The 15302-nt window shown below is 36.5% G+C and overlaps 1 protein-coding gene across 29 annotated transcripts in view; it reads right to left on the reverse strand.

The window, feature by feature from the left end:
* The window catches only part of TBL1XR1 (TBL1X/Y related 1), a 172682-nt gene that overhangs the window by 22868 nt on the left and 134512 nt on the right, over nucleotides 1-15302 (reverse strand). For all 29 annotated transcript variants that reach the window (XM_082727703.1, XM_082727699.1, XM_082727684.1 and 26 more), the window contains 6 exons: nucleotides 6477-6622; nucleotides 4602-4824; nucleotides 3753-3885; nucleotides 3042-3183; nucleotides 303-366; nucleotides 115-212 (listed from right to left, as the gene is read on the reverse strand). In XM_082727703.1, the coding sequence (XP_082583829.1) occupies nucleotides 115-212; nucleotides 303-366; nucleotides 3042-3183; nucleotides 3753-3885; nucleotides 4602-4824; nucleotides 6477-6622 (806 nt within the window). The remainder of the gene's footprint in view (nucleotides 1-114; nucleotides 213-302; nucleotides 367-3041; nucleotides 3184-3752; nucleotides 3886-4601; nucleotides 4825-6476; nucleotides 6623-15302) is intronic.

The raw sequence follows: 15302 nt of genomic DNA on the forward strand, positions 1-15302 counted from the left end.
TGAATTTCCCATATACGAATGTTTTCTTGCTTATATGAGCCGCAGAAGAAAACATTACTTTCAGTTATACTCTAACACACTAACCTTTATAAACTCAGTTTAAAGTTCTTTTACCTTGTCTACTCCAGCACTTAGGATGAAATTTCCTTTCTTATTCCACTTCAATGCGAATATAGGGCCTTTATGCTGCCCCAAGGTGCTAGCAAGGTTACCTAATATTCAAAAAGAAAAACATTAAAAATTCTTCAAGCTTTATAACTTCAATCAACAAAAAACATATAAAAAGAAAAATGCTTACTTACCATCTTTAGTCCATATTCTGGCAAATCCATCATATGAACCAGTGGCTAGAAGTGTACCTTCACTCTGTCAGAGAAACACACTTTCTTCAATTATATAATTCAAAAAGGGCATTTCATTGTTATTTGACTATTTCATGTTTAAACCCTAAGAAGAGTAGATCTTGACATTCTCTGCTTCAAAATCTGGGAATGGTATCAAAGACCTACAAAACACCCTTCCCTGCTATGAAGCTAAAATTTAATCAGCATGTAGTCAGTGTGGGAGCCTTATATCCAAGTCTCAAAAATGGCAAGAACTACTTTGGAGCAAGACCACCACCACCCTTACACACATGCAAAGGTCTATGGTATTCTCAGAGATGCACATGACTCAAGATGGGAGTAGGGGGGTCAACTAGGAAGGACACCCAAAAAATCATAATCTTATAATGACTGAAAAGTATAAAAAGCAAAACTGGCTAAAACATTTTGTTATGATTAGAAAATTTTATATGGTCCTCCCTTTAAATCTTTTACTGTCTCAATGAAGCTCGTGTGTGAGCCAAATAATATTGCCGTTTCAGATGATCAGATATTTAAATATCATTGAATGTTTCTTTCCTTGGTTAATTCTTTCTCAATATGAAATCCATACCAATTAAAAAAAAAAAAAAAACCCAGAAAAGAGTGTAGGCTGACTTTATAGTTAATGAAGTGAGTACAACTGCCTGGAACTACTTTACTGCTAGGAGAAATCCATACCAATTTCTCTAATCTTATATTCCCTTACTGTGCCTGGCCTGGATGAATGGTACAACAGAAGGACAGATCTATGGAAGTGCAAGTTACAGAGTGTGTTAAAGAGACTACTGCTAGGATTAGTAAACACTACTGAAGACACAGAAAGAAATCACGCCTTAGTGCTTTTTGTGATGCTTTTTGGAAAGGGAACTGAAAACAAGACTGCCCCCTTTCAAACATCTCAAGCCATTTAGCTGTGCAGGTAAATGAAAAACAGATGCTGGTACAAGGGGTTACAGACTCAGTCCTGACAGAATCTGGTTCTATCTGAGGAAGAAGGAGCCACGCTGAAACCAACAATAGATAATTTCCAGTAGCAGCACAGTAGGAAAAGAATACTTTAAAGATCAGATATCTCGTAGGCTCTTGCTTTGGTCATGGAAAAGAATCATTAATCAAGGATAATGTTTTCCCTTTTTAGTGGAAGATTCAAGTTCATAGTGAATAATCTATGTTTGAAAAGTCCACACTTCTTAAAACTGTAACTTGCAGTTGAGAATCACCAAGCTCAACAAACAAACATTTGTAAACATCCTTTTCAGTGTAACCTGTAAATCTCATTAAGTTAACATATGGTCTCTCAACCAAACAGCATATCAAGGCCTTAGACTTAAGAATTTCATAAGGTCCCATTAAGAAGATAATTCTTAGTCCTGACCCTACAACCAAACAATAGATATTGTGGGTGTGCTAAACCTCTTTCTCATTTTTGTAATTGTTATTTTCATTGGAGGGAAAGAGTGAATACACTGCTGGAAATTTTGTGAGGGGAACACTAAAAACAAACAAACAAACAAACAAACACAAAAAAACCCCTATTTGTTTTAGAAGAAATTTCATAGACACTGAGAAATTAAGCTAGACATATCATTTTTTAAAGACAGATCTCATTCACTGGAAAGAGACTTGGAAGATCCTTTGGAAAGCTGCACAGAAGTTATTGAAAAGAGGCCAGAGGAGGAAAGAGTGTTCACTTGCTGAGGAAAGAATGATGAATCCCATGAAATGCTTGGGAACGCTGAAATCGTCTAAGATGCTTCTTAAACTTCACAAAGAGCAGGTAAAAAATGGATACAAAGTCACAAGGAAGGAAAAAGGCAACATGGAATAAAGGAAAAGATATGAGACCTTTAAAAATGCTAATTTTCGGGCGCCTGGGTGGCTCAGTGGGTTAAGCCGCTGCCTTCGGCTCAGGTCATGATCCCAGGGTCCTGGGATCGAGTCCCGCATCGGGCTCTCTGCTCAGCAGGGAGCCTGCTTCCCTCTCTCTCTCTCTGCCTGCCTCTCTGTCTACTTGTAATCTCTGTCAAATAAACAAATAAAAAATCTTTAAAAAAAATGCTAATTTTCCACAAATTAATCACGGGAATGGAAACAAACTAAGCTGCTTATCACGTACTTGAAACTGAAAAGATGAAGCTTTATAAAGAACAAGGAGCTCAAACCTGATAAGTAAGAACAGTTAAGTTGTCTCTGGAAGATGTAGAATGACAAAGAGAAGTAGGAGATTCCTACGGCTACAACAGAGCTTGGAAGACATCTAGACTAATGGTCCCTAAAAGGTAGTCGTCAGGTAGTCGGCAGCAGTGAAGTTCTCATCAGTCCATACAAGATAAGAAAAACAAGAACATGCTTTTATTATGGAGATTTCTCCTACCCACCCCAGCAAAGGACTTAGTATGTGTCTTTCATCTATTACCTCATTTATGCAAGTACCATTATAACACCTGTCCTTTACACTGAAGACAAAGCAGAGAGTGGGCAACCACCAGATGGACAAAGGTTCAACTGCTGGAGGGCCAGACTTTGTTTGAGAATGGCCAGTCCTAGTTCATTGTTCTTATTAGTGAAACTCAAAAGCAGCTCAAAAAATGGACAAACCCTCCTATCAGTCTGAGGTTCAGAGAAGTGATGCAGATTAGGAACTACATTCACCATGGATAATACAGTGATACTCACATTCCAATCTAGGGATGTCACATCCTTGTTGCTTGGGACATCTTGCCCTCCTTCTCGTATACAATGTCTAAGTACTAACTGCGTGGAGCCACTAGTGCTATTTTCACTAAGATTCCATATTCTTGCTGTTGAGTCTCCAGACCTATAAAGTATGCAACATATTTTAAATCCTCACGATATTCTCAAGGATCCCAGAATCAAAGTGACATATTACATACTATTATTAATAAGGCAAATAAAAACTAGACTCTCAGAGAACTCCATTTCCAGTATTTTCCTTAGTCTCCATTATGGGGGCCCTAGGCGCTTCTGAAGAATTAAGTTTACTTAAACCTTCTAAGATTACAGGGGCACCTACGTGGCGCAGTCAGTTAAGCGACCGACTCTTGGTTTCGGCTCAGGTCACCATCTCATGGGTCATGAGATCAAGCCCTGTGTTGGATCTATGCTCAGCACTGCGTCTGTGTGAGATTCTCCCCACTCTCTCTCTGCTCCTCCCCCTCCCACTTGTGCTCGCTCTGTGTCTAAAATAAATGAATCTTAAAAAAATAACTTCTAAGATTGTGTTATGAAGAATAAAGATCTACAGAGGAAAAAGGACCACAAAGCAGCAAAAACCTGAAATGTAAGTAATGCTTTTATAAAATGTGTAATAGTTCAGTATGATATTTTTATAAAAAATACATTCTAGTTTCACTTTGAGAAACATACCCCGATGCCAAGAGATCACTAACGGGGTTCCAGGCACAGATGAAAACTTCAGATTCATGGCCCCGTAACACAACTGCTTTATTAGGAGGGATTTCAACATCCCCATCCACTTCCATCATATCAGTATGATTATCTGTGTCATGAGAAACAAGTAGAAAATGCCAGTTAGGTAATATTACAACATCGGGGGGGGGGGGGGGTAATTCTTAATCAGCAAATACCTCCTTTATAATATACAGTGCAACTTATTTTTTTTTAACTATGTCAGGTAATGGTGAAAATAACTGTACATGAGAAATAAATTCCCATCTTTAGTTTAGTACGACCCTACTATTTTTAAAAGATGTACCTGAGTATGTGTTTGGGTGGTGGGAGGCAGTAAGAAAGACCGCAAAAAGGTTAAGAGCCAAACAAGGCTAAAACTGGTAAAATGATCTGAATCAAATATAATCCATGTCAACACTGTTCTGACTTTCTGCCAGTAGGGGTTGCTGATATCATTCATATAACATGAGAGTTGCCTTTATATCTCCATGTCAGAGTTTTACTGTGTTAATGACTAGTATTACAAATTTTCCTTAGAAATCAAAGACAAACAATAAAACTTATCTAACAGTAGAAAATGTTTCTAAAAATGTAAAGAAAATAGAATCCATGAAAGTAAGTCTAGCTTTTTTTGGGGGGGGGGGGAGCTTCAGGAATAAAAATCTGAATTGTGATACAAGTTAGGGAAACAAGTTGGCATAAATGAAACAGATGATGTTACTTCAGTCTGGAAGAGGAGACATCCACATAAAGAAAAATACTTTTTCTGCAAAGGCATTTTTAGAAATTCTTATTTCAGCTCACTTGCTATAGTATGTGCTCCGTTCTCCTCCCCATTTGCTGTGTTTTCTCCATTTTTTGCAGACCCCTGCTGGTTTGTGGCGGCTGTGGAGGTGGCGGCAGCTGCCGCTTGCTGCTGTGCGAGCTTATCCCTGTAAGCTTGCTGTCTTGTCTGTACTACATCAGGCATTACGGCGTCTATCAGGGACAGAGACTCTATTGGCCGACCATCAAACAAGGTACCATCCTGGATGTGGAAAATTTGGAGAAAAGAACCGTGAAAGAGAACACATTTAGAATGAAGCAACTGTAGGTGCCTCGTTAGCGCAGTAGGTAGCGCGTCAGTCTCATAGAATGAAGCAACTGTGAAGAGCTGTTTCAATTTTCCTCCTCCTACCTAGGTCATACTGTGAAATATTGCACAGAGAAAGTTAAAATATTCAAAGTAGTAATAAAACATAGGCCCAGGTTATAAAAAGTTTATTAATTAGATTCCACAATTCTTCCAGGGAAAAGCAATGACCAATATGAAAGAGTTCATACAATGGTAGGAGGCTTGGTGGCACATTAGAATAAATACCTCTTTACAACTAAAAACTTTTAAAACAGCTTTGTTGGACTCAAAAGTTTGTGATTTCATTCAAATACTGAAACAAGAAACAGACTTCAGATATCCTGCCATACAATCATCTCATTTTACTAATGCTGAGACAGAAGCACAATCAGGTTTAAAGACTTGCAGAAGTAACACAGCCCCAGTCAATGGCAATGAGGATCTCCTAATTGACGCTATTCCTAGCGTGACCTGAGGACCGAAAGCACTGCCATCACAGCCTGTAGCTTGTTGTAAATGGACAGTCAAACCTACGGAATGGAAATCTCTGAAGGGCTCAAGAATCTGTGTTTTAACAAGCTCTCCAGGGTAGTCGTACGCACACTACACTTAAAAAGTACCATCGTAACTCTGAGACTGGTGCTCTTTAATTTTATGGGGTAGCTGTACTTTTCCAAAGCTCCTCTCATTGGGTATTAGGAAGCTCACAATTAATAAAAAGTTCTCCAGGAGGCACAAGGAGACAGAACAAATCAGAAATAGAAACTGGATAAATGAGCTAGGAATATGCATTTGTAAGGCCTGATTCATGATAAGCTGGTGGACAACCTACAGTGGGGTGATGGGGTGCTCTGATTTACAAAACCTGGCACATCTCTCTGAGCTCCACGTGTTATAAATCCTGACCATATATGAAAATTTTTAGCTAGACCAGGGTTTGCAAACTTATTCTGTGAAAGGCCAAACAGTAAATATCTTAGGTTTTGCAGAGCATAAGGTCTCTATCACAACTATTCAACTCTGCCACTGCAGCACCCAAGAAGCCAAAACAATTCATGTAAGTGAATGAGCGTGGCTGTATTCCAATGTAAAAACAGGCAAGCAGGCAGGATTTGGCTCATGGGTCATAGTTGGCTGACACCTGAATTTATCTATACATGGATCTTATTAGATAGGCAAAAATATCAAGAGTTGGCTTTAATTATAAACTGCCTTCCAAAATCAGGTCTAACCAAATAACCTGAGGTTTTGTAATTTTTCAGACCATCAATTATGTTCTCAGTATTGTTGTCTTAAAGAAACACAAAGCACAATGTTATTGTTTTATAGAAAATTATTTCTTATTATTTACTTATGAAACCCTAGAAAGGGAAATAAACTAGAACTAATGGTTCTTACAGTTCGAAGCCAACAGGCCTTGCCCGTTCAACCTGATTGTGACTTAAGGAACACCACTCTTCGATTCTGTTAACCTAGTGAAGCTGAAGTCAGATAATGAATGAACAAACAAGAGAGCAGATTTAAGGACAAATTTAAGAGCTTGTATTGAAATAAATTTTCCTTACCTCATTAATACTAACTTCTGCCTCTACATACTGTAGACCTTTCTGGATGATAGAAATCAACGCAGCAGGTGGGACAAGGGCACCATTTATGTTAGACTGACTGATATGGCTTTCTATACCAAAGGTAAACGCTGAATGAGAAAATCCTAAAAGCAAAGAAAAGGTATAAGAATTTATTTTCCTAGTGACAACATGTTATAGGACACAAATGAAAGACCTCTGTAATCTTTCAAATCACAATCCATCTAAAATCCCAGACTGTTAACTAAGGTTAAATATGTTTAAAAAAAAAAAAGAAAGAAAGAAAGAAATACCCAAATTCAAGCATATTAACTTTTACATATTTTCCTTTTCACTTTAATTACACAAAATATCACATGAAGTCTCTAGTACATACAAAATTTAGCCACGGCACATCATTTTCCTCAAAGAATAGCATCACACTTTAAAGCTGGGGGTTTGGAAATCATGTGAATCCATTGCTTCACTGAAGATAATTTAGGCCAAGTTAAATTAACGTGACATTTATTATTCTGTACTGTATTTGAAGTTCTACATAAAAATTATCAAACACATTACAAATTACATTACACATGTAATAAGAATAAGAATTTTGTACAAAATACTGTACACATTACAAATCCAGTATTTTGCAGATTTTTTTAACTTAGGAAATAAAAAGCAAACTAAAGTTTATTTATAAAAACAAAAATAATTTTTATGCTTAAATCTCACTGTATGTATGAGTTAAATGCAAAAAAGAATTACTAATTTTTTGCCACTTAGTAATAACCCATCTAAATGAAAGCTTTAGAAAACAAAAGTTAACAAGTAAATACTGAGTTTCTATCAGCAATTCTTTATTTTAATTTGAAATACTTAAACCTAAAACACATAATAAAAATCTCTTTATGTCGGTCTTACTTTTTATGAAAGTTAAGTTCAAACTTAAAGGTAAAATTCTAGTAAAATGATAGATCCATGTGTATTCTCTTTACTAAAACATCCATCAGAGGTTATCATTACACAGTACCTATCGTTAATGTATTTTAAACAATTCAATCACATTATACATATAATATGGAATGTTAAGAAATTTCCATACTAAGTAAACTGAATGAATATGGGCTTACTTGTGTCTTAAATGGATTAACCCACGTAATAACTGTTACCTAGCCTATCCTAGTTTTTTAGTGCTAACTCTGTTTCTTGCTGTATATTGTGCTTCCAGTTTCAGGCTTCTTATGACACCTATAAACAGTCTAGAATAAAATACTATGGACTCACACAAAGCATGTGGCTAGGAAAGATTTTAATTGGTCAGTAGACAAAGTCCACCTAAGCTGGTTTTCCTCATGGCTTCTCCCCTCTTGGAAACACCTGGCCATTCTACTCCTGCAACCCACAGTGAGAAGTGAAAAAATGTTACTTTTAAGACTTAGATTTTAACTCGTGATTTTGCCTACAGGCATGATAATTATTGAACATATTTATGGTTTTTGGCCCACAGCGATGGCCAAAAGAAATAGCAATGAAACTAAGAAATATACCAACAAAAAGGAGCATCATTCTGCATCATTGTCCCTATCAGGAAACCAACAACTACTTGAATATGAGTAGATTCCAGATTGCCAGGGTAGAAGGCTAAGACTAAAGGTTGGGAAAGATGTAAAGAGATGGTAAAAGATAAAGCAGTGAGGCTGCAGAGTCCCATTTTCAATTATATGCCCTTCCCTAAATAAATTCTGCAGTCAATCATAAATGGGAAGAAAAGCTAAACAGCCAAGTGGCTCAGAGATTTACAAAGACTTCAAGATAGACAGTACCATTTACGGAGGGTCTCCACCGTGCACACATACATAGTTTTATTATTTTTATAATCTGAGCTAACAGATGGGAAATCTGCCACTAATAAGATAAGGATTTATATTTTAAGTTTTTGTTTAAATTCCAGTTAGTTAACATACAGTGTAATATTAGTTTCAGGTGTACAGTTTAGTGATTCAACATCATATAACACCTAGTGCTCATTAAAAATTCCCTCCTTAATACCCATAACCAGTTTAATCCAGCCCCCCACCCAACCCTGCCTCCAGTGATCCTCAGTTTGTTCTCTACAGGTAAGAGTCTGTTCTTGGTTTGTCTCTTTCCCCTATGTTCATCTGTTTTGTTTCTTCAATTTCACATGAGTGAAATCATATGGTATTTGTCTTTCACTGACTTATTTCTCTCCATCCATGGTATTGCAAATGGCAAGATTTCATTTTTTATGGCTGAGTAATATTCCTTTGTGTATATACAACACATTATCTTTAAGAGGATAAGGATTTAAATTCATTCAGAGACTATGGAGGTAACTACTACATTTCATTTCTCCTACTGAACAATTAAGTTGATATACGGTCAAGGATAAAGTGAAGACAGAGTGAGCTCCTATTACTAACAGAAAACAAAGGATTACATCATTGTTCTATTTCAACTCAGGCTTTAGGAAGTGGTGTCAACAGTGCATGAAACATTAAGACATCTTATTAGCAATGTTTTTCAGGTGTTTTGACTTTCATAAGCCTTACAAATTTTAGCAAAGTCCAGGACTTCTGAACCTTCTAATTCATGAATATAATTTAAATAATCAAAATTCATCACATTTAGAACCTGTTTAAATTAGACAGAGTTCAAGCTTATGTTCAAGAATATCCTAAGAGTAGCAGGTGCAACAACATTGATTGGGGGCTAGCACATTGTGTATCCTGAATTTTTCTATCAGACCAGGAGAGAAGCTATCCCAGGTGCTTATATCCATCTCCAGTTATCACAGATGTGCTTACAATGCTCTCAAATAGTAAGAAAACAGCACTGAAAGGGTTATTAGCATTGTTTGGACACTTCACATTTAATGTCTACTCTAAAAAAGTTCCACAATTAAAAACACTCTGCCTCAGTAAATGTTGAATTCAACTGTAATTTTGAAATTCATAGTCCTAGCATTACATGGCAGCTTAAAATTATATTCAAAACTACTTTTCTTACTCCCCTCCCTAAAACTTCATTTTCCTTAGAAATCTGACCGCCTTCATTATACCTGAAAGTCATCCTAACTTTCACCCTGACCTCTGGTACTTCACCAGTCACCAAATCCTAACAATACTAGTTTAGCTTTCCTGTTCTGCTAGTGCTGGAATCTGGAGTTCAGTCCCCATCATCTATTGTCTACAGTTACTACCCTAAGTTCCTCTTTCCCCAGCCCAGTCCATTTGCCACACTACAGCCAGGGAATTATCTGTGAAACAAAACCAATCACATCACTCCTTACTTGGGCACTTTCACCGATCCCTGATCCCTTTGGCACCTCCTAATAAAGGCCATACTTCTAAGTACAATACAGTTACCTTTGTAATCTGACCCTACTTATCTCTCCATATTCATCTCCCCAGCTCCATGCTCCCCACCCTTCTTCCCATTACACATTAAATTTAAGTGATTCTCAATTACTTGTAGTACTGTAGTACTGTGAATATGCTATGCTATCTCACACTTTTATAGCTAATGTGTTCCTAAGTTCTTTCCTATCTGAATGGAGGGGAAGTCCTTTTATCACTACCCCAAAGGATGATCTTTCTCTGCTATGTTAATCCTACTGTTTGTTACATGTATGGTATTTACCACACTGAACGGTTATCTTGTATGTGTATGACGCTAGACTGGGCTACTTGAATAAAGAATTGATGTCTTTTCATTCTGGAAACTTAGAATGTTACCTAATTTAATTAATTCTCAATAAATATTTGTTAAATCAGTACGCAATTCTACTATAATGTATTTTGGCACACCAGAAAACCTATGAATCAAAACAAACAAACAAACAACATACGACTTAAATCTTCCTTCTAAAACTTGAACCAGGTTATGCCAAAGAATATCTCCATTTATCTGTAAATACATGTGCAGGAAACACTTTTTTAGGGATGCTTTTGATTTACATAGTACAGAAGGCAAAAGAGATTCACCTATAACATCTATGAGATGTTAAAGACTGGCTTGATTGCTTAAAATAGCATCCCTTTCTTCCCGGAATAAGAGCAAATCTGATGTAATAATACCTCCATAATCAAGTACTCTACAAATTTGATAGGGTGATTAAGATTTGGGAGGTGGAAAAGAGATTCCAGAAAGAAAGTAAGGCTAAAAACCATGAAGTTCAGTATACAGTAACTCGGGAATAAAGACAAGCAGTGGCAAGAGAGGTGTGGTGACTCAGGAGCCCATGAGACTACACATGTTTCCCAAATAAAAAACAAGATCACAAAACCACTGCTTTCTGCACACTGCTTGTTTCAGGGAAGGCATTCCCTTGGGATGACAGGGACTGTGTTCTCAAAAAGGTTTTGGTTGTCCAGGGCAACCCAACGCCCCTTTCAGACAGACTACAGGAATATGCAAATTGACCTACAGGGAGACTCAACAACACACAAAGCTGAACTATTATCATGACACAGTCCAGAAGTAAAATCTAATAACCCAAGATCCTACTGAAGTTTCAGGTAAAAAACAAAAACAAAAACCAACCCAGAAAATTACATCCCTGCTCCCATCATGACAAAACCTCCTTGTCCCCAAATCCATTTGCAACTGTGTCCTGCAGACCCAGATTTTGGTTTATTCTGAAAAGTTCATACTTAACATGCTTAAAAGATTCTAGACAATGTGAAAAGGAGGAGGAGCAAAAAGTGTTACAGGGGATCTTGCATGTTGGGAGATTTAGACCCAGTACTTACTAAAAAAAAAAAATAATGGACAACATGGAGAAGTAAAAACATTACAATACCAAACCCAAGTGTAATTGTTAATATTTTTATATTTCCTTTTTTTCTCTATACACCGTTTTCCTCCATCACAATGTAACACACAATATAACACATCACAGTACAACACAATATAACACACAAGGGATGCTATCTTCTGTGCCCTAATTTTGTCCTTAAAAATATATATAACCATGAACATTCTACATGAATTACATTATCAAATATATATACTTTTATTATCATATTATTTGGCCAATGAATGCACTCAACTAGTAAATTACTCATCTCATCTATGGATAGCTTAGATTTTCTCAGTGTTTACTATTTAGGAATGTTACCTCAAATACCTACATGTATAGGCTTTTAACAGGTATTTATTTTTCTCTCCTTAGGACAGATTCCCCCAAAAGTGTGGGGGGGCACGGGCATTTTAAACAAAGTTTTTATAACTGCACAACTGCATTGCCCCCCAATTATACAAATCTATAGTGCCATCAGCAATTTATGTTTCCCTACACCCTTATTATGCTGGCTATTCTTGAACAAAATTAGCAAGAAGATTACTAGTAAGATTGAACAAGTTCTCTATTTGGTAATTACTAAACGACATCTGTCTTTTAACAAGCATGTCAGCAGTAATGTGTAAATAGGAATTTTCCTTTATCAGCAAAAAAAAAAAAAAAAAATCATTCAGCTTATAAAAGAGAAAACTGATTTGGAAGTATAAAATTTACTACGATTTTTGACAAATACTTGCTGTTTATTGTTAATTAGTCATGTGTACAACAACTATATGTGACAAATCCATGTTACTGCATATTTTATTTGATTATAAATCAAAATGTATATATACTTAACCTGCATTTCTGTAGCTGACCAATTACTCATAAAAATGAAAAGAAAGACTAGAGGTGGACATACACAATCCTGAACTCTCCTAAGTCCAGGGCTTCATGGCTAGTGGCACTGAGACCCGGTTTAATCTGACTCCATTCAGTTCATTGTTCAAGTGTGTTTATAAGTGGCACCAGCAGAAAGACACAGAGGAAGGAATGTTTATCTGGCCCCGTTACCTTTATCTCAATCAAGAGAAACTACACTGTCATCTGATTGCTGACATTTTCTTAGCCACTGTAGGTAGGGGTAATACCAAATCATTAAATGAAAAAAATTAAAACAAAACACAACAAATAGACTCCATGGTGTTACAGATCAGAATCTTATGTTATACATAAACATTCAGGTTAGTCTGTGCCTACTACAATTATGTGTAGATTTCTAAATTAAGTGTGTATGCTCTCATAAATAACAACATCTGAAGGAAGCACCGTCTCAAAAAAAGTGGGGTGGTACAAGGCCTACATTCAGACTTGAATATCCATCCACTGGAAACAGTTTGTGAACAGTGGAGAGAGCTGGGGATGAGAGACACAAGATGATCTTTCATGAACCAAATACTTTAAGCTCATGTACATCATCACTTTTTCATAAACTGAGACTGGATGGCAAGATGAACATTAGTTCTAAAAACATGAGGACTTAAAAAAATGATAGCATTCAGAATCAAAATCTAGAAGACAGTTCAGTCATAAGGACGTACTGTTCCTGCATTTTCCAGTTAGTCTTCAACCATAAAATGCAACTGTTTCACAGCATCCAATATTAAGTACACTATTCAACGACATGCTACTGAGCTCTTATACATGTCAGAGATGATAGTTTTACACAGAAACGAGAATTCTCCCCCAAACCAAATACATAATTTAAAGCAAAATAAAATTACATCTTACACAAAGCAACAAGAAATAAGGTGGCACAAATTCACAAATAATTGCCAGTACAATTTCTCTAGAAAAAAAAACTCAATAACTAAGAGAAGACTCAAAGGTGATGTAAGGGGTGGGGGAGGGAGGGAAATTTAAAACCACCTTACCTCTTTTAAAATTAACACTGTATCAAGTTCTGCTCCATACAACTTAGCAGTAACCCCTTAGTGCTTACTCTGCATATGGTTGCTAGATGTGAGTTATTAGGGCAATCAAATTATTAATGCCCTTGGGCAAATGCTAATTAAATGGAGCATACTGAATAATCAAGTCAATCATTACCTATGGTACTACACTGTCAAATACAGTCAGTCGATTTTCAAGTCATCTCAAAAGAGAAAAAAATTTTCTTTCATAGAAAATTTTTGTTGCCTATGAAAGCCTACATCTATTTCAATGAAGTACAAAATGGTGATGACTAAATTAAATGGCTAGAGACAAAACGGAGAAAAATTAAATTACAACATTTAATAAGGACATCTTACAATAAATATACTTTCCTCTTAATTAGTTTTAGTGAGTAGGGGAGGATGACTTATTTCAAACAGACCTATAAAAACATTTAAGGCTGAATATCATAATGTAATCCCTTTTGAACAAGCAACAACTTTTATGGATGAAGAAAAAAATCAAAAGTTATATAATTTGGCGAGAGGGACAGACTTCTAATAGATATCTTCTAGTGCTGATAATAGTCGTAACAGGATGGTCATCACATGGTATAAAGTATTTAAAACAATTTAAGAGGTTTTATTCTCTCTGGAGACAGATACCATAGTCCAGTCAACGTTAAACAGTATTTACAGGAACAAATATTAGAAGTTCTTGTTGGAAAACATTATTTCTAAATTATATATTTATTAAAAAAAAGAACAAACTTTCATAAGGTATTTTTTGGACTTTCTATCTGAGGGCTTTTAGAAAATGAGACAAGCAAGAAAAAATTTTACTTTCCTTAGAAGTGGTAGTCTTTAAAAACCAGTCTTGGGGGGGGGGGGCCATCTGGGTGGCTCAGTGGGTTAAGCCTCTGCCTTTGGCTGAGGTCATGATCTGAGGGTCCTGGGATCGAGCCACACACCGGCTCTCGGTTCATCAGGGAGCTTGCTTCCCACTCTCTCTTCGGGGCGCCTATGTGGCTCAGTGGGTTAAAGCCTCTGCCTTTAGCTCAGGTCATGATCCCAGGGTCCTGGGATCAAGTCCCACATGGGGGAGGGGGGTCTCTGCTCAGCAGGGAGCCTGCTTCTCCGTCTCTCTCTCCCTACTTGTGATCTCTGTCTGTCAAATAAATAAATAAATAAATAAATAAATAAAATCTTTAAATTAAAAAAAAAAGTCTTGTGAAGGTCTTTTCACAGGTATTTTCTTTGTCATGAGTACTTCTTTTCTTCCTATCTCCTAATCTAATTAAGTACTCCAAAATATACCACAATACACCCAGAAAAGGAATTACTCTATTCCAAAATCAACTTACTTGCAAAATGGCCGTTTTTACATATAATTAGAGATCAGAATCAAGAAGGAATAAGTCACCAAGTACTGAGATGGCCAGATTCTGAGCTCTATCTGAAACTTGGTCTGAGCTGGCAGAACTATCAATTTCCTAAACTCTTTCCCATCTCCTACTTCTGGAAGTAACTTCAAATGAATATCTCATGGTATCCTTTATGATATAAACATGCCCCATCATTCCTATAAAATCCTGCCTATAAATACAAATACACCACTTTTAGTGGCACCTCCCTAATGCTTAGTAGGAGATATTCTCACACCCCAATCTCAATTTTTACACTTCATGCTTTCTACTTTATCTCAAATAGCTACCAAATATAATTTTTCTTTCAACATCCTGTGAACATGCTATATACCTGATGTCAACTTTCTTACCAACTTCTAATTGTCCTACAACTAATATGGACCAGTGGCTTCCAAACTTTTCAAACTTTATATACCCAAGAAACACCTGGGACATTTGTAAAATGCAAATTCCTGAACCACATTCGCCATTCTCTAAGTGATTCTGATGCAGGTAGTCAGAGGATCAAATAGAACTCTGGTATATGAGGTTTTTAAAATTTATGGCAAGTTGCATTCCTAGAAAAACGAACATAAGTCAAATGTCATTAGTTGAACCTGATTTTCCCCCATGTAAATAGTAACGTCCATAGGAAGTTACACATTTAATAAAGGGACTGATG

Source organism: Mustela nivalis (assembly GCF_964662115.1).
Source record: "Mustela nivalis genome assembly, chromosome: 1".
Lineage (NCBI taxonomy): Eukaryota > Metazoa > Chordata > Mammalia > Carnivora > Mustelidae > Mustela > Mustela nivalis.